The sequence below is a fragment of the Carcharhinus amblyrhynchos genome, unplaced genomic scaffold, assembly GCF_965287045.1.
Source record: "Carcharhinus amblyrhynchos unplaced genomic scaffold, sCarAmb.v2.hapA scaffold_38, whole genome shotgun sequence".
NCBI lineage: Eukaryota > Metazoa > Chordata > Chondrichthyes > Carcharhiniformes > Carcharhinidae > Carcharhinus > Carcharhinus amblyrhynchos.
The window spans coordinates 8929157-8956947 of NW_027649779.1; the positions used below are offsets into that span (position 1 = coordinate 8929157).

General features: G+C 46.0%; 2 protein-coding genes and 1 long non-coding RNA gene across 3 annotated transcripts in view; 2 read left to right on the forward strand and 1 right to left on the reverse strand.

The window, feature by feature from the left end:
* LOC145362465 (uncharacterized) overlaps positions 1–27791 on the reverse strand; it is a 43098-nt gene that overhangs the window by 7952 nt on the left and 7355 nt on the right. The window contains exons 2-4 of the mRNA XM_080218478.1: positions 17439–17503; positions 13577–14332; positions 5443–6198 (exon numbers count right to left, since the gene is read on the reverse strand). Of these exons, the coding sequence (XP_080074604.1) occupies positions 5443–6198; positions 13577–14332; positions 17439–17503 (1577 nt within the window). The remainder of the gene's footprint in view (positions 1–5442; positions 6199–13576; positions 14333–17438; positions 17504–27791) is intronic.
* LOC145362521 (uncharacterized) lies at positions 9039–10619 on the forward strand. The gene has a single exon (XM_080218541.1). The coding sequence runs from the start codon at positions 9264–9266 to the stop codon at positions 10107–10109; it is 846 nt and encodes a 281-aa protein (XP_080074667.1). The 5' UTR covers positions 9039–9263; the 3' UTR covers positions 10110–10619.
* LOC145362540 (uncharacterized) lies at positions 20858–24192 on the forward strand. Its single transcript, XR_013889991.1, has 3 exons — positions 20858–20973; positions 21342–21430; positions 22771–24192. It is a non-coding gene; the product is annotated as an uncharacterized LOC145362540 (long non-coding RNA).

Consider the following 27791-nt stretch of genomic DNA (forward strand, 5'->3'; position numbering starts at 1 on the left):
ATTTTACACATTCTCCCTGTGTCTGTGTGGGTTTCCTTCACGTGCTCCGAGTTCCTCCTACATCCAAAAGACGTGCTGGTTAGATGCATTGGCCATGCTAAATTCTCCCTCAGTGTACCCGAACAGGCACCTGAGTATGGCGCCTCCGGGATTTTCAGAGTAACTTCATTGCAATATTAATGTAAGCCAACTTGTGACACTAATAAATGAAGTTCCTGGGAAAATCCCCTAGTCACCGCACTCTGGTATCTGTTCAGGTACACTGATGGAGAATTTAGCATGGTCAATGCGCCTAACCAGCACATCTTTCGGACTGTGGGAGGAAACCAGAGCATCTGGAAGAAAACCAGGCAGACACAGCAACAACGTGCAAAGTTCACAGATTCACCCAAGCTGGGAATCAAAGCCAGGTCCCTGGTGCTGAGGCAGCAGTGCTAAGCAGTATGCCACCGGGCCACCCTAACAAGTCTTGTTATGTTTTTCCTATAACATATAAGACAATATCTTATAATTCCAACAGCATTTTAACCATTCTTATTATGTTTATAATTCTAAATGTTAAAAACTTTTGTGTTCAAATCTACATTCTAGCCTTTCTAACATCTGTATTTATGAATCATTTATTCTTTAATTGTCTTACAATTTAAGCTGTCTATTTAACTAATCTGGCTGCTTTACAATTGTGGGAACTTCAGTCCACAAATAAGGTAGTCGAATGCATTGTTTGAAGCAGGATGTTCTTTATATAAATAAATGACAAAGTTTAAAAACAGTGGTAAACAAAAGGAAACAGGAGCGTTAAAACCAGCCTGGAGTTGCAGACTGAAACCCTGCCCAAAGGCCACACGTGCTCAGAAGGGAGAGAGGTTGAGAAGAACACTCTGTAACACTTCTCCTTCTCTTAAATTTCAATCCCCCATCAGGACAGAATTACAACAAAAGTAATGTCTTTAACAACATGGAAGTCTGTCAGGAGCTTTGTGATTGCATTGCGACCTGTATAATACCACTGGTAAATCTCGTAATGATGGATCTGGAATGGGAGATGAAGAGGTCATTTGAGAATCTGGACATGAATGTTCCTCTTCCACTCCCACAGCAGAGTCAACTGGCAAAGCTGGAACCATTTCCTGGTGAACATCCACAGCAGCATGACCCTCTGCCGTGTTCTCAGTAATGGTTGCTGACCCTGAAAATGTTCCTGACTCGGGGTCACACCACAAGTGAATATGGTCTTGGTGTCTACAAATAACTCGTCCGTTTTACAGTCTCACCACTCAAGATACTGAACCACTTTGGTTTAAAATTATTCCCAATAACCACCTTTCGTTACTCCCAAAGTTCCTGATATAAACCTGATCACCTGGTTTGAACTGCCTCTCTTTGGTGCGGCAGTCATGTCTCTCCTGCTTTTCTTGTCTCCTGCTCACTTTTGCTCTGAGATCTGGATGAAGCAGATCCAGATGAGACTTCAGCCCTCTACTTAAAAATTCCACAGAAGAGAGTCCGGTTGTGGATTGTGGTGTGATACGAAACTGCAACAAAAATCTTGGGAGCTTTGTTCTTAAAGTATCGCCTGCCATTCTTTTCAATCCCTCCTTCAGAGTGTGAACAGCTCTTTCTGCTGGACCATTTGTAGCCAGATGAAACGGTGCAGTACACACATGGCGTATACCATTCCTTTACATGAATTCCTGAAACACCTCACTTGTAAACAGTGTGTCGTTATCTGAAACAAGCGGATCTGCTAACCCAGGGCTTGTGAAAATTTGACAGCTTCTCTATTGTCACAGGAGCTGGAATATTACTCATAATCTGTGCTTCCAACCATTTGGAATTTGCATCTATAACCACCAAACACATGATTCATGAAAGGTCCCCCAAAGTCCACCTGTAGTCTGGACTACGGCCTATCAGGCCACTCCCAAGGATGAAGTGGTAATGTACCCAGTGTGTTGGAGGGAATGAACTCAGAAGAATCATTCAACACTTAAACCTGATTCAATCGATAAACAGTTTATTGAGTTATGCCAGTGGGGAGAAGCTACAGGAGCTGACCGTGTGCAACTCCACCCAAAGAAAATCATCAACTCTTGTCCAGTTACTCAGCCCATCCCAGCTGGACACAATCCAATCAGGATGGTTATAGATGACATACATTACACATAGGTGCAATGAAATTAGTATCTGGGCATCATGGGCTTTGTGATCATCTCACGAACAGATAGGTGCCCCCATCATTGTGTTTTCCAGACCCCCTTATCTACCATCCTTGGGCTTTCTTTGGTACACAGACTCCCTTAGTTTGAAAAGGGGTGGATTCAAAGTTCTCAAATGGACATCAGCACCCTTCCTTTGTTTTAAACTAATTACCACAAAGTCTGGGAATCATTTCTATTTAATAATCTCACATTTGAAACTTTTTCTTTCAGTATCCAATCCTAGAATTTTCCTTTCCATTGTGTCAATTGCATCAGGAATAAATCTTTGGACCTGACAGGAAATTTAACCCAAGGTCAATCCAACACAGGATTGGTCAGAATCATTTCACATCTCCCAAATTTTAAATAACCAAGACAAATTAAAACCATCATTCTCATGTATGAATTGTATCTGGATTAAAATTCCTGCAGGTTTAGTAAACTATCCTGGAATCATGTCTCTGGTCAGTAAATATAACGTGAAAAAAAAGTTTTATTAATTACGCTTTTAAAAAAAACTTTGATTTAAATCACAGACAGAAAACCTCAAAGCTTGAAGCAATTCACAAATATCACACATACACAAGCAGAGAAACTTAGCATGTTCTTACTAACCTTATTGAGTTTTTTGAGAAAGTGACCAAAGAGGTGGATGGGAGTAAGGCAGTTGACGTGGTATATATAGACTTTAGTAAGGCGTTTGATAAGGTTCACCATGGAAGGCTTCTGCAGAAATTGCAGATGTATGGGATTGAGGGTGATTTAGTTAATTGGATCAGGAATTGGCTGGCGGATAGGAGACAGAGGGTGGTGGTTGATGGTAAGTATTCGACATGGAGTTCAGTTACGAGTGGTGTGCCTCAGGGATCTGTTTTGGGGCCACTGCTGTTTGTAATTTTTATAAATGATCTGGATGAGGGTATAGTTGGGTGGATTAGTAAATTTGCTGATGACACCAAAGTCAGAGGTGTGGTAGATAGTGAGGAAGGGTGTCTTAGTCTACAGGGAGACTTGGACAAGTTGCAGAGCTGGGCCGAGAGGTGGCGGATGGAGTTTAATGCAGAAAAGTGTGAGGTAATTCACTTTGGCAGGAATAACAGATGTGTAGAGTATAGGGCTGACGGTAGGACTCTGAATAGTGTGGATGAACAGAGGGATCTAGGTGTATGTGTACATAGATCCCTGAAAGTTGGGAATCAAGTGGATAGGGTTGTTAGGAAGACATACGGTGTCCTGGCATTTATTGGTAGGGGGATTGAATTTAGGAGCCGCAGCGTCATGTTGCAACTGTACAAAACTCTGGTGCGGCTGCACTTGGAGTATTGTGTGCAGTTCTGGTCCCCACATTATAGGAAGGATGTGGAGGCTTTGGAGAGGGTGCAGAGGAGGTTTACCAGGATGTTGCCTGGTATGGAGGGGAGGTCCTATGAGGAGAGACTGAGGGATTTGAGGTTGTTTTCGTTAGAAAGAAGGCGGCTAAGAGGGGACCTTATTGAAACATATAAGATGATTAGAAGTTTAGATAGGGTGGACAGTGATAGCCTTTTTCCTCGGATGGAGAAAGCTAGCACGAGGGGGCATAGCTTTAAGTTAAGGGGGGGTAGTTATAGGACGGATGTCAGGGGTAGGTTCTTTACCCAGAGGGCGGTGAGGGATTGGAATGCCCTGCCTGCTGCAGTTGTAAATGCGCCTAGTTTGGGGGTGTTTAAGAGATCCGTGGATAGGTTTATGGATGGAAAGGGTTTGGTTTAGGTTAGAGGGTCATTGTTTTTTAACTGGTCGGCGCAACATCGTGGGCCGAAGGGCCTGTTCTGCGCTGTAATGTTCTATGTTCTTTACAACAACAATAACCAGGAACATTAAGCATTTTTGTGGTTCCGTTTTTAAACTTCCAGAAATGCCTTTCATTAAAGACACAAGGTGAGGTTAATTCCCCAGAAAGATGCATTTTAAAAAACGTAGTCCAAAACAATAATAAAACACATCTACAAATAGGTTCTCATGGCTCGTAAACTTCAAACAATGAATCTTCAGCATTCTCTCTCTCAGCTATAGCTTCTTAAAGTGACCGAGCACTACAAGCTCACAAATCCTTGACTGAAATAAGATACAAGACCCTTCATTCTTAAAAACCTTTTTTAAGCCAACTTCCTGGGCCTGATTTTATAGGCAATATCTAGTCTTTATTGCTTTAAAATCCCAAACACGTTACCAACTGCAAAATCTTTGTTCTTTATCTGGAGTTGAGGTGACAACACGATAAAATTTTCACAGTTATTCCAAATTCCTCCAGGCTTAAAATTTCCACATTTAACTTGTTCCGATATAAATCCTCAATTATAAAATGAGTGCATAAAACCTCAGCAGTCGAGAAAACTCAAAATGTTGGCTCTAATCTCTCTCCACAGATGCGTCAGACCTGCTGAGATTTTCCACTATTTTCTGTTTTTGTTTCAGATTCCAGCCTCTTTTTGTGTTTGTTTACCTGAGATATCTCAATTCCTTCATTGTCCAGGACAATATATTCTCAATATCTTTAAAACATAAATTCAACATTTGATTTCAGGTACTAACATATTCTGTTAGTTTGCTCTTTATTGTCGATGTCAGACTGGGGTTGTTCCCCTTGGAGCAAAGGAGGTTGAGGGGAGATTTGAACGAGGTGGACAAGATTCTGACAGGTTTAAATAAGGTGGACAAAGTAAAGTTGTTCCCATTCGCTGATGGGACAAGGATGACGGGGACACAGATTTAAGGTTTTGGATCAGACATGTAAGGGGGGATGTGAGGAAGAATATTTTGATACAGTGAATGGTATTGACCTGGAACTCACTTCCTACGAGAGTAGAAGAAGTGGAGACAATAAACAATTACAAAGAAAATTAGATGCGCATTTGAAGGGTTTCAAACAGAAATGCTGACTAAATATCTCTGACCTTCCTAACACCCTGTCACTCTGTGATCCTTGTGAAATTTGAAACCAGGTATTTGAAACAAGACTCAAAGAGCATCAGCCCACTGGAGGCAAAGTTGTGAGACCGGCCAGTCCAGCAGAAAGAAACCCTCAGACCCTCCTCATTGACCAACTGCGAAAATGAACAAAATCCAGTCCTGGATGTAATTGAGAGCAGAAACAATAACGGCAGAATCCAACCCCTGGAATCACTCGTGAACTTGTTGGTGTTTCAGGAGCTGGGATGAAACTCTAAACCCTTTTCCACACTGAGAGCAGGTGAATGGCCTCTCCCCAGTGTGAACTCGCTGGTGTCTCCGCAGGCCGGATGAGTCAGTGAATCCCTTCCCACACTGAGAGCAGGTGAACGGCCTCTCCCCAGTGTGAACTCGCTGGTGTGTTTGCAGGCTGGACAATTGAGTGAATCCCTTCTCACACTGAAAGCAGGTAAATGGTTTCTCCCCTGTGTGAACTCGCCGGTGTGTCTGCAGGTTGGATAACTGAGTGAATCCCTCCCCACACTCAGAGCAGCTGAATGGTTTCTCCCCAGTGTGAACTCGCTGATGTCTCTGCAGGCTGGGTAATGCAATGAATCCCTTCCCACACTGAGAGCAGGTGAACGGCATCTCCCCACTGTGAATTCGCTGGTGTATCCGCAGGTATGATAACCGAGTGAAACCCTTCTCACATTCAGAGCAGGTGAATGGCCTCTTCCCAGTGTGAACTCGCTGGTGTGTCTGCAGGGTGGATGAATGACTGAATCTCTTCCCACACTGAGAGCAGGTGAATGGTTTCTCCCCAGTGTGAACTCGCTGGTGTGTCCGCAGGTTGGATGACCATTTAAATCGCTTTGTGCAGTGAGAGCAACTAAACGGTCTCTCCTCAGTGTGAATGCGTTGGTGGGACACCAGTTCACCAGAGCTTTTGAATCCACTCCCACAATCAGAGCATTTAAAGGGGCTCTTCTTGGTATGAGTCAATTTGTGATTCAGCAGGTTGGATAACTGACTGAATCCCTTCCCGCACACCGAGCAGGTGAATGGCCTCTCCCCAGTGTGACTGCGTCGATGAATTTCCAAATCAGATGGAGCTCTGAATCGCTTCTCACAGTCGCCACATTTCCACGGTTTCTCCATGGTGTGGATTTCCTTGTGATTGTCTAGGTTAAACAGTCAGTTAAATCTCACACAGAACACGGGTATAGTGTCGCCCTAACAACTCACCCTAATGAACTCCCACTCATCTGATGAAGGTGCAATAATCCGAAAGCTACTGGCTTGTGCTACCAAATAAACCTGTTGGACTTTAACCTGGTGTTGTACGACCTTTCCTGTGGCCAAAGAAGATTTGAAAATTGTTGTCAGAGTCACTGCAATCTCCTCTCCTGTCTCCCACAACAGCCTGGGATACACCTCATCTGGAGCTGGGGATTTATATAATTTTAGGTCCAGTTAAAACCGTTAATACCTCCTCTCTCTTGATGTTAAGTTGTTGAAATCACAAAGCTGCTCCCTGGTGTCTAAATGACTCACCTGATGAAGGTGCAGTCTCAAACAAGGAACTAAAAGCTCGTGATTCCAAATAAACCTATTGGACTTTACCCTGGTGTTGTGAGACTTGTTACTGTGCTTTCTATAACTGCATCACCCTCCCCACAATGAATACAGATACAAGGTATTCATTTAAAACCCCACCAATGTCTCCCACCTCCACGTACAAATGACCACATTGCTCCCTAATCTACCCTATTCTTTCTCTGGTCACCTCCTGTCCTTCACATGGTGAAAGAACACCTTTGGATTTCCTCCCAGATGTTGCACAGAGGAGGAAGTTTTGAACCTCATCGGCCAACTTCCGCATTCCGACAATGGAGGAAATGTGATTGGCTGGAGGACAAGAGTCCTTCCGGTCCTCCAACTCTTCCTATTGGTCAATACCTCAGTCTGACGGCCAAGGAGTGGGCGCTCCCCGCACATGCGCAGCTGCTCCCGTCTCTTGGACATGCGCCGTCCCGGGCCGGGGGGGGAAGGGGAGATCACTGAGCGGCTTCTCGCTCTGGCCGGGGCCGCCAGCCGCTTGTCTGGAAACCTTGGCTCGAGGAGGGGCGGGGCTCCCGGGAGGGGGAGGGGAACAATGGGTGAGGGCGGAGCTCCCGGGTCCGCGCGGCGGTGATCCCACCCCCCTGACCTTCACGCGGAGCTGTTGACCAATGGGAAGAGTTGGAGGACCGGAAGGACTCTGATCCTCCAGCCAATCACAGGGCGGGCTTTGTTTGAATGAAGATTGAGCTTCAGGCAGATTCAACCTTCCCCCTGTCACCACCGTCTGTGAGTAAAACACTTTCTTTTACCCCCTTTCCATTTCTTATTGTTTCTAGTTTTGTAATATATTACTGTAGCTACATTCCAGTCATAAAGTCATTGCAGCACAGGAGTCTATTGGGTAACTCGAGTCATAGAATTCCTACAGTGCAGAAGGAGGCCTTTCGGCCCATCAAGTTTGCGCTGACTCTCCAACAGGGCATTCTTCCCAGGCCCTCTCCCTGTAGTACGAGGGATTTACCCCACTAATCCCCCCAACCCACACATCCTGGGACACTAAGTGGCAATTGATCATGGCTAATCAACCTAACCCGTACATCTTATAGACAGTAAGAAGCCTCACAACATCAGATTAAAGTCCAACAGGTTTATTTGATAGTACGAGCATTCGGAGCGCTGCTCCTTCCTGATGTTGTGTGCCACAGTAAAAAGTCTGACAACACCAGGTTTTAGTCCAACTATTTATTTGATAATATACTCACAAGCCTTCGGGGTTAGCCCCTTCGTCAGGTGAATGGAGAGTTCTGGCCTCAGACAGAGCATATAAAGCACAGACAGTTTACAGATTACTGATTAGAATGCGAATCCTTACACCTAACCTGCTGTTCAAGACCTGAAGTGGCTGATAATGTGAGTGGAAGGAGCACTGATCACAGTTTAAAGAGATGTGTATTGTCTCCGGACAGTACAGTAAGTGAGGTTTTGCAAACCCAGGCAAGTCACGGGGGTTACAGATAGTGCGACATGAACCCAAGATCCCTGTTGAGACCGTCCTCATGTGTGCGGAACTTGGCTATCAGTCTCTGTTCAGCGACTCTGCACTGTCATGCGCTGCACTGCACTGTGTGCCACCCCAGTCCAATGCCAACATCTCTACATCATCTTATAGACTGCAGATTGATTCTCTGTAGAACAAACCAATCAGTTTTTTTCTATCTCTCTATCAACATTCCTCTGTAAGTTTTATTTCCCTCAAGTGCCAACACAATTTCATTTTGGAATGATTGAACAACTTCTGTTCCACCATCCTCATAGTTAGTGAGCTCCAGACCTTGTGCCCCCCCCACCTTAGTATAAATCTTCCTCAAATCCCTGCTGTACCACTACTCAAGTAATGTCCTGTATATTACACTTTTATCCAATTTATAGACATCTGTTTGGTAGCCTGCATGGAGATTTTCAGCTCTGTGTCCAGGACAGGAAGCAGTGAGCATGAATCTGTCAATCAGCCTCAGCCAGCACCTTCAGGAGAATTGGGAGGGTGAATATTAGATACAGCAGAGTGAGAATGGAGGGAGAGTGTGTGGGATGGAGGTTTACAGCTTTTGGAGAATGAGACAGGAAAGAATGTGCCATGGACACTAGAATTGTCTGTTCCAAATTTCTGTCCTGACACTGATGACTTTTGTAAATATGTTTCAGAACGTGATATCAGAACGTGAGGATTCACAGACAGAAATCTCAAACCAAACATCACATCAACATCTGACAGAGTCACTCAGTTCGTCGGGACCTCAATATCATCGACTTTTGAATCTAGAAGGAGAAAGGTTTCTCCGCTCTATCTGCTTAAAGAGATTTTAAGCATCAGTGTGACTGAAAAAGCAGCGAGATACATACACACAGCTGAGTGAGAGCGTTCCAGTGGACTGAGTACAGAAAGAACTTTAACCAGTTACACAACCTGAAAAAAAATCACACCATTCACAGCGGGGAGAGACTGTACCCGTGTTCTGTGTGAGATTTAACTGATTGTTTAACCTGGAGAATTACAAGGACACCCGCACCATGGAGAAACCGTGGAAATGTAGGGAATGTGGGAAAGGATTCAGTTTTCCATCTCAGCTGGAAATTCATCAGCGCAGTCACTCTGGGGAGAGGCCGTTCACCTGCTGTGTGTGTGGGAAGGGATACACTCAGATAATTGATTTGCAGAGACACCAGCGAGTTCACACTGGGGAGAGGCCGTTCACCTGCTCTGAGTGTGGGAAAGGATTCACTCGGTTATCCAGTCTGCAGAGACACCATCGATTTCACACTGGAGAGAGACCTTTCATCTGCTCTGTGTGTGGGAAGGGATTCACTCAGTTAATTGATTTGCAGAGCCATCAGCGAGTTCACACTGGGGAGAGGCCGTTCACCTGCACTGAGTGTGGGAAAGGATTCAGTGTGGCATCAGGTCTGCGGAGACACCAGTTAGTTCACACTGGGGAGAGGCCGTTCACTTGCTCTGTGTGTGGGAAAGGTTTCAGTCAGTTGCCCTACTTGCAGAGGCACAATGTCACTCACACCCTGGAGAGACCCTTTAAATGCTCTGACTGTGGGAGGGATTTCAAAAGCTCTCAGCTAATGATGTCCCACCAGCGAGTTCACACTGAGGAGAGACCGTTCAGCTGCTCTCACTGCACAAAGAGATTCAGATCATCATCTGCCCTGCGGACACACCAGCGAGTTCACACTGGGGAGAGACCGTTCACCTGCACTGTGTGTGGGACGGGATTCACTCAGTCATCCCGACTGCAGAAACACCAGCGAGTTCACACTGGGGAGAGACCGTTCACCTGCACTGTGTGTGGGACGGGATTCACTCAGTCATCCCGACTGCAGAAACACCAGCGAGTTCACAAGTCATAGTCATAGTTTCAGCCCATTGAGTCTGCACTGACAACACCATACTAAATTTACACTAATCCATTTTCCAGCACTTGGCTGATAGAGTTTGAACTGTCAAAACATTCAAGTGCTTGTCAATGTGCTTTTTAAAGATTGTGAGGTTTCCTGCCTCTACTACCCTCCCAGACAGTGAATTCCAGATTCCCACCACCTTCTGGGTGAAAACATTTTTCCTCACATCCCCCAAAACCTAAGCAATAGGGGAAGGATGTCAGCAATAGGGGGAGGAAGTGTCCGGATTCTATGGACAAATTAAATCCCATTGTGTCAGAGGATAAAGTGGAATTTGCTGAAGTAAATGACAAACGTAATTAATGATTTTTTTATATGGAAAATGATTGGTTCACACCTAATGAAAGGCAGGAGAATTTGACATGAAGAATGTATAATTGATCTATCCTAAGCATTTACGTCAGTGTTATTGCAGAGATCAGAACGCTTCTCTTAGAGTTATTACACTGTCCAATAATGTTTCCCTTCGATCGTTGGTCAAATAAAAGATGTCTTTAAACTGGGACACTGGCTTTCGTGAGTCTTTGTATTGTCTGAAGGTTTTGGCAATACCTGGTCTCCAGTGGTAATGTACCCAGTGTGTTGGGGACAATGAACTCAGAAGAATCATTCAACATTCAAGGATTCAACAAACAGTTTATTGAGTTACCATTACCACCTGTTAGATTGTTGTTCTTTATCTGGGGTTGAAGTGACAACGAGAGAATTCTCAGTTATTCCAAATTCCTCCAGGCTACATTTAAAATTTTCAGATTTAACTGGTTCGAATAAATCCACAATTATAAACTAAAATAGACATGAGTTTCTGAGCGATTTAAAAATAAATCAACTGATTGCTGAAAGGGTTAACTTTTCTACAGAGCCTTTTGTACAGAGCCTAAAGCAAGTGAGAAAAAAAAACTTGGCACTCAATTAAGGCATTTTACATGATTTAAAAAAACTTTTCTAACAAAACAAACTCAATTTTAAAATTCATTATTCATTTTTTTGTTACATTCTTCAACCTAATTATTGTAATTTGATCAGTTATTGTTAGGGATGGATAACTTTTGTGCTTTATAAACTGATTCACTCATTGTGTAAATTCTACATGGGCTCGGAGAATCAGAAGCCAGACTTCTTCATTCTTATCCGTTTTTTCCCTCTCCCACCACTCCGTCTGTTTTGGGGGAGGGTCGTGGGGATTCCAAATCTCATTTTATCATAAAAGTGAAATACTGCGAATGCTGGAATCTGAAACAAAAACACAAAATGCTGGAAAATCATAAGAACATAAGAAATAGGAGCAGGAGTAGGCCATCTAGCCCTTCGAGCCTGCCCCGCCACTCAATAAGATCATGGCTGATCTGTCGTGTCTCAGTTCCACTTTCCCGCCCTCTCCCCATAACCCTTAATCCCCTCTCTTATCAAGAACCCATCAACCCGCTTCTTAAAAATATTTAGCGAGGCAGCCTCCACCACTTCAATGGGCAGAGAATTCCAGAGATTCACCACCCTTTGAGTGAAGAAGTTCCTCCTCAACTCCGTTCTAAACCGCCTCCCCTTTATCTTGAGGCTGTGCCCCCTAGTCCTACTGTCTTTTTTGAGTGGGAAGAGTCTCTCCACCTCTATCCTATCCATCCCATTCATCATCTTATACGTCTCAATGAGATCTCCCCTCATTCTTCTAAACTCTAACGAGTACAAGCCTAGTTTATTCAGCCTCTCCTCATAGCTCAACCCCCTCAACTCCGGCATCAGCCTAGTAAACCTCCTCTGCACTCCCTCCAGGGCCAAAATATCCTTGCGCAGGTCTGACAGCATCTGTGGAGCGAGAATAGAATCAATGTCTCAAATCTGAGCCATCGAAATGGCTCTATTTTATTGATAGATTTTGTGTTCTTACTTTCCAAATGGCAGGTAAGTGACCTGTCTGGTACCCAATTGAGCTCTGATTTTTCACTGGCCATGATGGGGTAAGATAATAACCATTAGAATCTCTCAGAGGGTCCGCTTTTCAGTCCTGTGCTACTTGGAATATACCATCACTTCACTGACTATCGGGTCACAAATCAGTCAGTTTTTAATCACAAATTTAGGATAAATTAATTTAAACAATGCCTGAGAATGCTTCTTAATTTCTTATCCAACTACCTACCACTGTTTGTTAATTGGTCAGACCCCCCTTTTTACAGATTCGGGTATCTCAACCGCTGAACACCAGCCGGTCCTGGGATAAGTTTAATTCCAACTCATTCCCAGTAAATATTCCCACCAGGTCCTCAGTTGGGGCCCTGCTCAGCAGCTTTAATGGTCTGTAATTGCAGAAACTGAGCTGTCACAGGAATGTGGTCAAGACAGTCCAGTCCCATAATGCCTCACATTCAATCTGCACTCCTTCCATTATAACAGAATATGTGTCTGTCTGTAGCTGCCTCGGCCATGGTCAACCCCAACACTGCCTTCCTGAACTGCTACAATGCCTGTAAATACACCCACAGTGCTGTTAGGGAGTGATTTCCAGCTACACATTCCAGACTTTCACTAACTGTAGGTGGATAACAGATTGATATATTCCATTCAACCACACCCAAGCTGAGTTATCCCAGTTTCATTATTGTCCAGAATAATATATTCACAATATCTTTAAAACAGGAATTAAACATTCCCATTTGATTTCAGGTACTAACATATTCTGTTAGTTTGTTCTTTATTGTCGATGTCAGGCTGGGGTTGTTCCCCTTGGAGCAAAGGAGGTTGAGGGGAGATTTGAACGAGGTGGACAAGATTCTGACAGGTTTAGATAAGGTGGACAAAGTAAAGCTGTTCCCATTCGCTGATGGGACAGGGACGAGGGGGACACAGATTTAAAGTTTTGGGTCAGAGATGTAGGGGGAGGAATGTGAGGAAGAATATTTTGATGCAGCGAATGGTAATGACCTGGAACTCACTGCCTCCGAGGGTGGAGGAAATGGAGACACTAAACAATTACAAAGGAAACTGGATGCACATTTTGTGGGGGGGGTTTCAAACAGAAATATTGACTAAATATCTCTAAACTTCCTAACACCCTGTCACTCTGTGATCCTTGTGAAATTTAAAACCAGGTATTTGCAACAAGACTCAAAGAGCATCAGCCCACTGGAGGCAAAGTCGTGAGACTGGCCAGTCCAGCAGAAAGAAACCCTCTGGCCCTCCCCATTGACTAACTGTGAGAATGAACAAAATGCCATCCTGGACGTAATTGAGAGCAGAAACAATAACAGCAGAATCCAATCTCTGTGAACTTGTTGGTGCCTCAGCAGCTGTGATAAAATTCTGAACCCCTTTTATACACTGAGCAGGTGAACAGTTTCTCCCCAGTGTAACCTCACTGATGTCTCAGCAGGTGGGATAACTGAGTGAATTCCTTCCCACACTGAGAGCAGGTAAACAGCCTCTCCCCAGTGTGAACTCGCTGATGTCTCTGCAGGTTGGATAACTGACTGAAACCCTTCCCACACTGAGAGCAGGTAAACGGCTTCTCCCCAGTGTGAACTCGCTGGTGTGTCTGCAGGTGGAATTGTCGAGTGAATCCCTTCCCACACTGAGAGCAGGTGAACGGTCTCTCCCCAGTATGAACTCGCTGGTGTGTCTGCAGGCTGGAGAATTGAGTGAATCCCTTCCCACACTGAGAGCAGATGAACAGCCTCTCCCCAGTATGAACACGCTGGTGTGTCAGCAGGCTGGAGAATTGAGTGAATCCCTTCCCACACTGAGAGCAGATGAACAGCCTCTCCCCAGTATGAACACGCTGGTGTGTCTGCAGGCTGGACAATTGAATGAATCCCTTCCCACACTGAGAGCAGATGAATGGCCTCTCCCCATTGTGAATTTGTTTGTGCCTCTGCAAGGTGGATGACACAGTGAATCTCTTCCCACACTGAGAGCAGGTGAACGGCCTCTCCCCAGTGTGGATGCGCTGATGTGCCTGCAGGTCGGATAACCGAGTGAACCTCTTCTCACACTGAGAGCAGGTGAATGGCCTCTCCCCAGTGTGAACTCGCTGGTGTGTCCGCAGATTGGACAACTGGTTGAATCCCTTCCCACACTGAGAGCAGGTGAACGGCCTCTCCCCAGTGTGAATTCGCTGGTGTCTCTGCAAAGTGGTTAACACAGTGAATCCTTTTCCACACTGAGAGCAGGTGAATGGCCTTTCTCCAGTGTGAACTCGCTTGTGTGACTGCAGGTGGGGGAGTCGAAGGAATCCCTCTCCACACTGAGAGCAGATGAATGGCCTCTCCCCAGTGTGGCTGCGCCGATGAGCATCCAGCAGAGATGGGAATCTGTATCTCTTTCCACAGTCTGCACATTTCCATGGTTTCTCCATGGTGCAGGTGTCCTTGCCTCTGCCTTGGGTGGACAATCAGTTGAAGCCTCACCCACACACACAATACATGTACAGTCTCTCCCTGCTGTGAATGGTGTGATATTTATTCAGGCTGTGTAACTGGCTAAAGCTCTTCAGTCAGTGCACTGGAACACTCTCACTTGAATGTGGAAGTGTGTTGATGCTTTTCCAGTCACACTGATGTTTGAAATCTTTTCAAATCTCCTTCCAGATTCAATGGTTGATGATATTCAGCTTCCAAGGAACATGACTCTGCCAGATCTAGACCTGACATTTGAAATTTCAGCCTGTGATTCCTCTTTCAATATCCTGTAAAACAAGTTGACACAAGTCATCAGTGTCAGTACAGGATCGAAATTCAGAACAGACAATTCTAGTTTCTATGGAACATTCTTTCCTCTCTCATTCCCCAAAAGCTGCAAATCTCCATCCCACACACTCCCTCCATTCTCACGCTGCTGTATCTAACATTCACCCTCCCAATTCTCCTGAAGTTGATGATTGAGGCTGATTGACAGATTCATACTCACTGATTCCTGTCCTGGATGTGGAGATGTCGGTGTAGGACTGGGGTTAACACAGTAAGAAGTCTTACAACACCAGGTTAAAGTCCAAAGGTTTATTTGGTAGCAAACGTCACTATCTGAAAATCTCCATGCAGGCTGCCAGACAGATATGACTGGACTAAAAATGTGTGGAATATACAGACTGGATTCACTTCCTTACCCTTCAGTTGCTGCAGGTCCCCAATTTCCCCCAGAATGAGAATAGAAATGGAAAGGGGGAGACATTGATTTCCTCGCAGAGGAGGAAGCGGCTTCTCAAGCTCATTGGCTAACTTCCGCATTGTGACGTCACAATCGAGCACTGCCAGAATCAGCCAATAGGAATCACTCCGCGGTGACGTTCTAGGATTTCAATGCGCACGCCCGGGCACACGAACCCAGGAGCCCCGCCCCCATGCTCCTCCCCCCCCGCCCCCTCCCCCCTATCGAGCAAAGGTCATCGAAGCAAAACACAGCGGATTGGACACCAGCTCAGGGCTGGCGGTCAAAGCCCCGCCCACCCTCACGTGAGTTCGGGTTCCGTCTCCTCATTGTCCTCATGCGGGAGATTGACCAATGGCAAGGCGTGGAGGACCGCATGGCGCTGGTCCTCCAGCCAATCAGAGTCTTGTATTAATTGCCTCGCGGAGCTTCCTGTGGACATGAATGTGGGGGTTCGATCAGTAAGTTTGCTGATGATAGAAAAATTGGTGTTGTGGTCAATAGTGAAGAGGAAAGCCTTGGATTACAGGACGGTATGACTGGCTGGTTAGATGGACAGAACAGTGGCAAATGTCATTTAACCCCAAAATGTCTGAGGTGATGCATTTTGAAAAAACTACAAGGCAGGGAATACACAATGAACAATAGGACACCAGGAAGTACAGAGGACCAGAGGGATCTTGGGGTGCATGTCCATCAGACCCTGAAGACAGCAGGACGAAACTGATAAAGTGGTTAAGAACGGATATGGGATACATATCTTTTTTAGCTAAGGCATCAAATATTCCAATAGTAAGAAGTCTTACAACACCAGGTTAAAGTCCAACAGGTTTATTTAGTAGCAAACACCATTAGCTTTCGCTTGCTGCTCCTTCGTCAGGTGATTGGGAGATCTTTTCACAAACAGAGCATATAAAGACACAAACTCAATCACAGAATAGTGATTGAAACACCAGACTTTACAGCTTAAAGGTACAATGTAAGTGGAGAGAGCATGAGCACAAGTTAAAAAGATGTGTATTGTCTCCAGACAGACTGTTTGTGAGATTTTGCAAGTGCAGGAAAGTCATGGGGGTTACAGATAGTGTGAAATAAACCCAAGATCCCAGTTGAGGCCATCCTCGTGTGCGGAACTTGACTATCAGTCTCTGCTCAGCGACTCTGCACTATCGTGCATTGTGAAGGATGCCTTGGAGAACGCTTACCCGAAGACCAGAAGCCAAATGCCCATGACTGCTGAAGTGTTCCCCAACAGGAAGAGAACAGTCTTGCCTGGTGATTGTCAAGCGATGTTCATTCATCCGTTGATGTAGCGTCTGCATGGTCTCCCCAATGTACCATGCCATGGTTGTGAGACCGGCCAGCCCAGCAGAAATACTCTGATCCTCCCCATTGACCAACTGTGAGAATGAACAAAATGCAGTCCTGGATGTAATTGAGAGCTGAAACAGTAACAGCAGAATCCAACCCTGAATATCACTCGTGAAGTTGTTGGTGTCTCAGCAGCTGGGATGAAATTCTGAATCCCTTCCCACACTGAGAGCAGGTGAACGGCCGCTCCCCAGTGTGAACTCGCTGGTGTATCCACAGGTCAGATATTCGAGTGAATCCTTTCCCACGCTGAGAGCAGGTGAACGGCCTCTCCCCAGTGTGAACTCGCTGGTGTATCCACAGGTCGGATATTCGAGTGAATCCCTCCCCACACTGAGAGCAGGTGAACGGTCTCTCCCCAGTGTGAACTCACTGGTGTATCCACAGGTCAGATATTCGAGTGAATCCTTTCCCACACGAGAGCAGGTGAACGGTCTCTCCCCAGTGTGAACTCGCTGGTGTGTCTGCAAAGTGGATAACTGAGTGAATCCTTCCCCACACTGAGAGCAGGTGAATGGCCTCTCCCCAGTGTGAATTCGCTGGTGTCTCTGCAAAGTGGATAACACAGTGAATCCCTTCCCACATTGAGAGCAGGTGAATGGTCTCTCTCCAGTGTGAACTCGCTGGTGTATCTGCAGGCTGGATGAATCAGTGAATCCCTCCCCACACTGACAACACGTGAACAGCTTCTCCCCAGTGTGAACTCACTGGTGTGTCTGCAAATGGGATAACCAAGTGAATCCCTTTCCACACACAGAGCAGGTGAATGACTTCTCCCCAGTGTGAACTCGCTGATGTGTCTGCAGGTTGGATGAGTCAATGAATCTCTCCCCACACTGAGAGCAGGTGAACGGCCTCTCCCCAGTGTGGCTGCGCCGATGAGCTTCCAGCAGAGATGGGGCACTATATCTCTTTCCACAGTCCACACATTTCCATGGTTTATCCATGGTGCAGGTGTCCCTGCCTCTGCCTTGGGTGGACAATCAGTTGAAGCCTCACCCACACACATAACACGTGTAGTCTCTCCCCACTGTGAATGGTGTGATATTTATTCAGGCTGTGTAACTGGTTAAAGCTCTTCAGTCAGTGCACTGGAAAACTCTCACTTGAATTTGGCAGTGTGTTGATGCTTTTCCAGTCACACTGATGTTTGAAATCTTTTCAAATCTCCTTCCGGATTCAATGGCTGATGATATTCAGATCCCAAGGAATATGACTCTGCCAGACCTAGACCTGACGTTTGAGATTTTGGCCTCTGGTTCCTCTTTCAATATCCTGTAAAACAAGTTGACACAAGTCATCAGTCTCAGTACAGGATAGAAATCCAGAGTAGACAGTTCTAGTTTCTAAGGACATTTTTTCCTCTCTTCTTCCCCACTGAGAATGAGCAAAAGGCAACAAGAAGTGAAGTTTGTGGGGTGTGACAGTGAGAGACACAGGATCTGGGGGAGGGTGAGGGGACGGGGTGGGAGTGGTCTCTCATGTGGAGTCAGTGCCAGCTCCCAGTCTCTGGAGAAATGTCTCAGGAAGCCCACAATGGTGTGACTGATTGATAAAAATAAATCAATGCTGGGAAGGTGATTTTCAAAAGTCTCTCCCTCAGGGGATGGACACAGCTTGTTACCAGGTTAAAGAGGGGAGTTTAGCTCTTTCCAGGGACTGGAGGAGGGGGAGGTGGGGTGGGATGGGGTGGGGTGGGGTGTTTCCAGACTCTGTCCTTTCCCCCGGCTCTCGGATGAACCAGTTCTGATTAGATTGTGGGCTGGGGGGGGCCTGGAGCCGGAAACCCTGGGGTTAAAATAGCCCGGCTTTGTAATTAGTCACAAACAGGTTAACCCTTTGGTGGGTGGCAAAGCGTAAATTAAATATCTGTAAAATGAAACTGTCTATTGGTTGTGTGTGTTTGAGAGCTTGTTTTAAAACCATTGGTCCAATTCAGAGCCTGTTTTGCTGCTGGGATTCTGGCTGCTGCTTTGGACACAAATGTTGTAAAGTTGTCTTCTGCAGCCTGCTTTCTGCAGTTTAAAATCCCAAAGACACAGGCTTTCTAAAGACTCAGTGCTGGATGATTTATTTTAGTTTTCTCAGCATTTCTTTTCAATATTTATATTGGGCAAACACCACATTTTTTACCTAATAAATGCAACTTCATTACAATATTCAATTGGGGGGGAGAAGAGAGAGGGGGGAGAGACACAGGCGGGGAGACAGATGGAGAGAGAAAGAGACATGGGAAAAAGGCAGGGCAGAGTGAGGAGAAAATAGGAAAAGACAGCAAAAGGTGAGGCTTGTGGGGGTTGCGGTGAGGGGGTGAGAAGAGATACACAATCTGGGGGTGGGGTCACATGTGGAGAGGGAGAGAGAGGAAGATGTCTGATTCCCTTATTTCCCACTCACTTGACCCCAATCCTGACAATATTACTTTGTATCTGGCCGTGTTCAGGCTGTGTATATGTGGGATCTTGCTGCGCACTCATGCTCTGTGTTTCTCCCCCCAACCCCCCACATTTCTCGCACTGTGACTATGCCCCACAATTTAAATGTAAAAAAGATGGAGAAGAAGAAGGAGGGTGGGGTAGCAGAGAGAAACAGGGTGAATGGAGAAGGGGTGGGGAGTGTCGAAGGTTCAGTGAACGGGGGTTGGGGACAGAGACAGAGGCTCTGAGGGTGGGGGTGTCCTCCTGCAGTGTGAGATTCCTTGTGGGATCCAGATTGTAACATTCTCAGTCTCTCTCTCTCCCTCTCACTGTAAAGCACTCAGGAGGGAGAGGGAGCTGAAATTCAAATTCCTGAGCCTGAGGGAAAGGCTTGGTCTCAAACCCAGAGTCCTGCTTGTGTTTTTAGACAGGGCGCTGGGATTTGTGGGTGTGGATGGAGAGGATTGTTCTGGTTAACTGGGGAGAGGGAAATTTGTTCTTTCTAGCTGAGGTATAATGCAGCCTCTGTGACTAGGCCTCACTTCAAGGACTAATTCTCAGGAGCCCTTTTGCATTCCCCAACAGGGTTTAAGTGGCTGGATTCAGTGGTTCAATAAACTGTGCAGCAGCCACTTCAGGATGGGAGTGTGGATTTTCGTGCTCTCCCTCTCTCATTTCTCTTTTGATTGTGAGGTTTTATTTTGAACGGTTGAGAGGGATTTGGAGGGGGATTGAAGAGGGTTTGGGCAGTGGGGGGTACGGGACTGAGAGGGACTTTGGAGGGGAACTGACGAGGGCTTGGACAAGTGAGGAGGGTTTGGGCAGTGAGGGGGGTCCGGGGCTGAGAGGGATTTGGAGGGGGATTGAAGAGGGTTTGGGCAATGGAGGTTACGGGGCTGAGAGAGATTTGGAGGGGGATTGAAGAGGGTTTGGGCAGTGGGGGGTATGGGGCTGAGAGGGACTTTGAAGGGGAATTGATGAGGGTTCGGACAGTGACGAGGGTTTGGGCAGTGATGGGGGTACGGGGCTGAGAGGGATTTGGAGGGGGATTGAAGAGGGTTTGGGCAGTGGTGGGGTGTATGGAGCTGAGAGGGATTTTGGAGGGGAATTGGAGAGGGTTTGGGCAGTGAGGAGTGTTTGGGCAGTGAGGGGGGTTACGGGGCTGAGGGGGAGTTGGAGAGGGATTGACAAAAATTTATCTATCTCAAGATTTAAAGGGAGCAACTAATTTAGCATCAACTGCCTTCTGTAGGACAGAGTTCTAAACCTCTACCATCCTGAGTAGAGGTGCTTCTTAATCAGGATTTGTGAATCTCAGGGCTTTTCCAGTCATAGAAAGACCTGAAATTTGCTCACTGACAGAATCAACAAACCTTTAACATTCCACATTCAGATTCTGCTGACATTCAGGTCCTGTTGTGTTGAATGACTCAGTCAGATCACAATGTGATGTTTGATTTGTGTTTCCCGTCTGTCAATTCTCCACTTCCAGCACCCTGTAAATTTACAGAAACCATCACTGTCAGTCCAGGATAGAAGTTCATCTTCAGGTGTAGACGCTTGTTTCACAACTAACTAAACTCAGGACAGAGCTGTGCTGCCTGTTGACACTAGCTGCTGCGTTAGTTATTTAAATTGTATACCTTGGTGCTTCAGCTTCAATTGTAATTGAATCACAAAACATGATTATTTTGATGCAATAGCACCCTTCAATGGCGGCTATCTTACCCAGCATTCACAGGGAACCTGAATATGCCCTCGCCCCGGAACAGATTTCGCGCATGCGCACTGTAGATCTGAAACGCATGCGCAGTGGGTGTTGCTGCTGCGCTCGCGGGAAGGCGGTTTTATCGGCTCCGGGTTTCCAGGGAAACGGCTGATTCTGGAGGGTAATGGAGGCGGTGGGGTGGGTGGGGAGGCTTCATCAGCACCCAGTGGAGACAGGAAACCCCGAGTAATAACTGCTGGGTGCCGCCTTCGTCCCATCCGGGACCGCGAGCACAGATGCCGGAGTTGGAGGCCCCGAGTTAACGGCTGTCATCCTGAGGGAAGCGCTGCGCATGCGCGGTGCTCCCTGCCAGCAGGAGGAGAGAATGTTGTGAATTTCTATCCGGGACTGACAGGGATGGACTTTGTTTGGAACCTCCTTTTACAGGGAGTTAGAGGGGGAGGATTTACACACAGAAAACTCAACCCCAAGAGAAACGTTCCTCACTTAATTTCCATTCTTGACTGACGGTGATGATCTTTTTTACAGGAAATTTGATGACAAAATTTGAAGGCAAACTCAAACCAGACATCAGATCAAAACCTGACAGAGTCCACTCCTTTCATCAGAACCTGAATGTAAGTATGTCTGTAGAAAAAAGATCCAAACACTTGTGTGACTGGAAATAGGAAACAATAATGTCGTGGAAGGATTTGCAAAAATGGGATCCAAAACTTCACCACATCCTTGAGTGAAGAAATCCTTCCTCATCTGAGCTTTCTCTCCATTTTCCAGCCTGTTCCAATAAGTCTTGACCCCCTTGTCATTCAAAAACTGGCTAACTCAACCTTGAAGATATTCAATGCCTCCACTGGTCCCCATGGACAGGAATCGAGATACTAACAATTCTCTGAGGGAAGAGATTTGTCCAAATATATAATGTCGCTCCAGTCCAATGTTACACAACCAGATAAGTGCATTTTATTACAGAGCCATAAATAATATATCTAATCTCTGCCGTATAAAAATATCAGACACGTCTCTGTCCTATATTAGTATACTGCCCCCTTTAATATATTTCAGAAATGAGATGGGCACATGAAGGACATAAACTTGCAGGGGAAAGGGAATATAGAAGGGGAATGGGACTCACTGGATTGTTCGACAGAAGTCAGCATGGACTTGAGTTACTGAATGGATTCCTTCTGTGCTATAATGACTCGATGAGTGGAAACATACAGAGCTACAGAGCCTCATTACAAGATGAGAAAAACTAAATGTACTTTGTTGCAGAACCATAAATAGTATATCAGATCCACAATATTAACAACACTCGGCATATCTCTGTCCTCTAATAATTTATTATTCTCTTAAATGTCAGCCATCTCCGAGGGAAACCAGCCCTTTAATTGTGAACATTAGGAAAGAGACCATCCTTTTAGCCAGACAAATAAATGTGTCAAGCTGAGGGAGCAAAGGATGTCAATGTCTTTGAGAAAGAGTCATAATGCAGAAGTCAGCCAATGAGCTTCAGAGTGAAACTTCCTCCTCTGGGCAACATCTGGGAGGAAATCAATGTTTCCCCCTTTCCATTTCTTTTCTCATTCTGGGAAAAATTGGGGACTTGCAGCAACTGAAGGGAAAGGAAGTGAATCCAGTCTGTATATTCCACACATTTTCAGTCCAGTCATATCGGCGTAGATCTGTCTGGCAGCCTGCATGGAGATTTTCAGCTGTGAGTCTCCAGGACAGGAAGCAGTGAGCCTGATTGAGCATAGATCTGTCAATCAGCACCTTCAGGAGAATTGGGAGGGCGAATATTAGATACAGCAGAGTGAGAATGGAGGGAGAGTGTGTGGGATAGAGATTTACAGCTTTTGGGGAATGAGAGAGGGAAAAAAAATTGCATGGAAACTAGAATTGTTCTGAATTTCTATCTTGTACTGACACTGATGACTTGTATCAATTTATTTTACAGGATATTGAAAGAGGAATCACAGGCTGTAATCTCAAACATCACATCTAGATCTGGCAGAGTCATATTCCTCAGGATCTGAATATCATCGGCCATTGAATCCGGAAAGAGATTTGAAAAGATTTCAAACATCAGTGTGACTGGAAAAGCATCAACACACTCCCACATTCAAGTGTTCCAGTGCACTGACTGAAGAGCTTTAACCAGTTACACAGCCTGAATAAATATCACACCATTCACAGTGGGGAGAGACTGTACACGTATTGTGTGTGGGCGAGGCTTCACCTGATTGTCCACCCAAGGGAGAGGCAAGGACACCTGCACCATGGAGAAACCATGGAAATGTGCAGACTGTGGGAAGAGATACAGAGCCCCATCTCTGCTGGATGCTCATCGGCGCATCCACACTGAAGAGAGGCCATTCACCTGCTCTCAGTGTGGGAAGGGATTCAACCAGTTATTCCACTTGCAGAGACACCAGCAAGTTCACACTGGGGAGAGGCCATTCACCTGCTTTCAGTGTGGAAAGGGATTCCCTTGATTATCCACTTTGCAGAGACACCAGCGAGTTCACACTGGGGAGAGACCGTTCACCTGCTCTCAGTGTGGAAAGGGATTCACTGTGTTATTCCAACTGCGGAGACACCAGCGAATTCACACTGGGGAGAGGCCATTCATCTGCTGTCACTGTGGGAAGAGATTCATTGACTCAACCAGCCTGCAGATACATGAGCGAGTTCACACTGGGGAGAGGCCGTTCACCTGCTCTCAGTGTGGAGAGAGATTCATTCAGTTGTCCCACTTGCAGAGACACCAGCAAGTTCACACTGGGGACAGGCCATTCACCTGCTCTCAGTGTGGAGAGAGATTCATTCAGTTGTCCCACTTGCAGAGACACCAGCGAGTTCACACTGGGGAAAAGCCATTCACCTGCTCTCAGTGTGGAAAGGGATTCCCTCGATTATCCACTTTGCAGAAACACCAGCGAACTCACACTGGGGAGAGACCGTTCACCTGCTCTCAGTGTGGAACTGGATTCACTGTGTTATCCCATCTGCGGAGACACCAGCGAATTCACACTGGGGAGAAGCCATTCCCCTGCTCTCAGTGTGGGAAGAGATTCATTGACTCATCCAGCCTGCAGATACATAAGCGAGTTCACACTGGGGAGAGGCCGTTCACCTGCTCTCAGTGCAGGAAGAGTTTCAACCAGTTATCCCACTTGCAGAGACACCAGCGAGTTCACACTGGGAACAGGCCATTCACCTGCTCTCAGTGTGGATTCGGATTCACTCAGTTAACCCACTTGCAGAGACACCAGCGAGTTCACACTGGGGAGAGGCCATTCACCTGCTCTCAGTGTGGAAAGGGATTCACTTGGTCATCCAGCCTGCAGTCACACAAGCGAGTTCACACTGGGGAGAGGCTGTACATAAGAACATAAGAAATAGGAGCAGGAGTAGGCCATCCAGCCCTTCGAGCCTGCCCCGCCATTCAATAAGATCATGGCTGATCTGTCGCTGCTCAGTTCCACTTTCCTGCCCTCTCCCCATAACCCTTAATCCCCTCTCCTATCAAAAACCCATCAACCCGCGTCTTAAAAATATCTGCTGTTAGTGTGGGAAGGGGTTCACTGACTCATCCAGCCTGCTGCAACACCAGCAAGTTCACACTGGGGAGAGGCCATTCACCTGCTGTCAGTGTGGGAAAGGATTAAGAACTTTGTCCGCCCTGCTGAGACACCATGAGTGATTCCAGGGGTGGGATTCTGCAGTTATTGTTTCTGCTGTCTTATGTCAAGGGCTGCTTTTTTTTCATTCTTACAGTTGGTCACTGGGGAGGGGCAGAGGGTGACTTTAAGAACATAAGAACTAGGAGCAGGAGTGGGCCATCTGGCCCCTCGAGCCTGCTGTGCCATTCAATAAGATCATGGCTGTTCTTTTTGTGGACTCAACTCCACTTACCTGCTTGCTCAGCATAGCCCTTAATCCCTTTACTGTTAAAATCTCATCTATCCTTGCCTTAAAAGCATTCAATGAGGTAGCCTCAACTGCTCACTGTGCAGGGAATTCCACAGATTCACAACCTTCTGCTGGACTGGCCGGTCTCACAACTTTGCCTCCAGTGAGCTGATGCTCTTTGAGTCTTGTTGCGAACACCTGGTTTCAAATTTCACAAGGATCACAGAGTGACAGGGTATTAGGAAGTTCAGAGATAGTCAGCATTTCTGTTTCAAACCCCCCAAATGCCCATCCAATTTCCTTTGTAATTGTTTATTGTCTCCACTTCCTCCTCCCTCATAGGCAGTGAGTTCCAGGTCATTACAATTCGCTGTATCAAAATATTCTTCCTCACATCCTCCCCAGTATCTCTGATCCAAAACCTTAAATCTGTGTTCCCAGCCTCCCAACCCCCACCCCGTCCTTTTCCCATCAGCTAATAGGAACAGCTTTTCTTTGTCCACCTTGTCTAAACCTGTCAGAATTTTGTCCACCTCTGTCAAATCTCCCCTCAACCTCCTTTGTTCCAAGGAGAACAACAGAGGCCTGACAGCGACAATAAAAAAAACTAACAGAATATCTTAATACTTGAAATCAAAACTGGAATGTTTAAATTCTGTGTTAAAGATATTGTGAATATATTGTTCTGTACAATAAAGAGATTTGAATAACTCAGCTTGGGTGTGGTTGAATGAAATGTATCAATCTGGTATCCACCTACAGTCCAGAGGAAATCTGGAATGTGTGGCTGGAAATACCTCCCTAACAACACGGTGGGCGTATTTACATCTCACGCATTGTAGTCGTTCAAACTGGCAGTGTCGGGATTGACAATAGCCAAGACAGCTACATACAGGCACATATACTGTCATAACTGAAGGACTGCAGATTGAATGTGAGGCATGATGAGACTGGACTATCTTGACCACATTCCTATGACTGCTCAGTTTGTGCTACAATGAACCATTAAAGCTGCTTAGCAGGGTCTCAACAGAGGGCCGGGTGAGAATATTTACTTAGAATGAGTTAGAATTAAACTTATTCCAGGACTGGCTGGTGTTCAGCGATTGAGATACCCGAAGCTGTAATCAATCAAGAAACAGTGGTAGGTAGTTGATGAAGAAGAAGTGTTTTCAGGCATTGTTTAAATTATTTCATCATAAATTTGTGATAAGAACTGCAAGGACTTGCAACCCAAGAGTCGATGCACTGATGGTATACTCCAAATAGCACTGCGCTGAAAAAGGGGTCAGACCAAGAAGTAAAGTGTTTTCAGGCATTATTTAAATTATTTCATCATGAATTTGTGGTAAGAGCTGTGAGGGACCTGTAACCCAGCAGCCGGTGAATTAACAGTGTGCTCCAAGTTGCACTGGGCTGAAAAGGGGATCTGAGCAACAAGTGGTGACCTCAGACATTGTTTAAATTACATCATCACTGGTCAACTTCCGCTTTGAGACGTCACAACGGAGCCATCACTGAAACAACCAATAGGAATCACTGCTCCGCGGTGACGGCTGCGGGTCCCAGTGCGCAGGCCGGGGCCTGCGCGGACCCGGGAGCCCCGCCCCCACCCATTGCTCCCCTCCCCCTGCCTCTCCTCGAGCCAAGGTTTCCAGACAAGCGGCTGGCAGCTCCGGCCAGAGCGAGAAGCCGCTCGGTGATCTCCCCCTCCCCCACGGCCCTGGACGGCGCATGTCCAAGGGAGGGGAGCTGCGCATGTGCCGGGGGAGAGCCCACCCTCTGACCTTCACGTTGAATTGTTGACCAATGGGAAGAGTTGGAGGACCGGAAGGACTGTGGCCCTCCAGCCAATCAGAGCGCGATCTTTGTGACAATGCAGATTGAACTTCAGACAGGTTGAAATGTCCTCTTTTGTTGGTCAGTTGGATAACAAGCCATACCTAAAAGAGGCCAACATCTGTGAGTAAAATACTTTCTATTTCTTCTCATTCTGGGGGAATTGTTGACTTGCTGCAACGAAAGGGAAAGGGAGTGAATCTAGGGAGGTTGCAGACTCTGGAAAGTTTGGCCCAGCTCTGTCAATCAGCCTGTGGAGGCTCAGTATTATATCCAGCAGAATGAGAATGGAAGGAGAGTTATTTTTTCTTCATTCATGAGATATGGGCAAGCTGGCTTTTGCTACCAAATGAACCTGTTGGACTTTTAACCTGGTGTTGTGAATTGTCTGACTGTATTTACCCCAGTCCAACGCCGGCATCTCCACATCATTGCTGGCTGGCCAGCATTTATTGCCCATCCCTCAGTGCCCTTGAACCGATTGGTTTACTGGGGCGTTTCAGAGGGCAATGTGAATCAGCACATTACTGTGCCTTTGGTGGCACATGTAGGCCATGCCAGGTGAGGATGGCAGATTTCCTTCCCTAAAAAGCATTAGTGATGGGGTTTTCCGACAATCTACAGTAGTTTCACAATCATCAATAGATTCTTAATTCCACACGTTTGTACTGAATTCAAATTCTACCATTTGCCGTGGCAGGATTCAAACCTGGGTCCCCAAACATTAGCTGAATTTTGGATTAATAGTCTAGCGATAATACCACGAGGGATTTGCCTCTCAATGTGTGAGATGGAAACTTACAGCTTTTGGGGAATGAAAGGGGGAAAAAATGCTCCAGAGAAACTAGAATTGTCTGTTCTGAATGTCTATCCTGTACTAATGCTGATTACTTTTGTCAACTTCTTTTACAGATGTTAGAAATGAGGATTTAAGCCAGAAATCTCAAACCAAACGTTGCATCAGGATCTGAAAGATTCAGTTGATTCATTGCAAAGTGAAGATCAGTGGCCTTTGAATCTAGATGGAGAAATAATTGTCTGCTCTATCAGCTTCATCAGTTATTAATTCTCAGTGTGACTAGAAAAGCATCAGCGCACACACACTTTGAACTGATTGTTCCAGCCTTAACCAGTTACACAGCTTGAAAAAACATTCCCGTTTGGAGCTAGGAAAGACCCTATGTGTGTCCAGTGTGCGGAAACTTAATTTGATTGTTTGACATG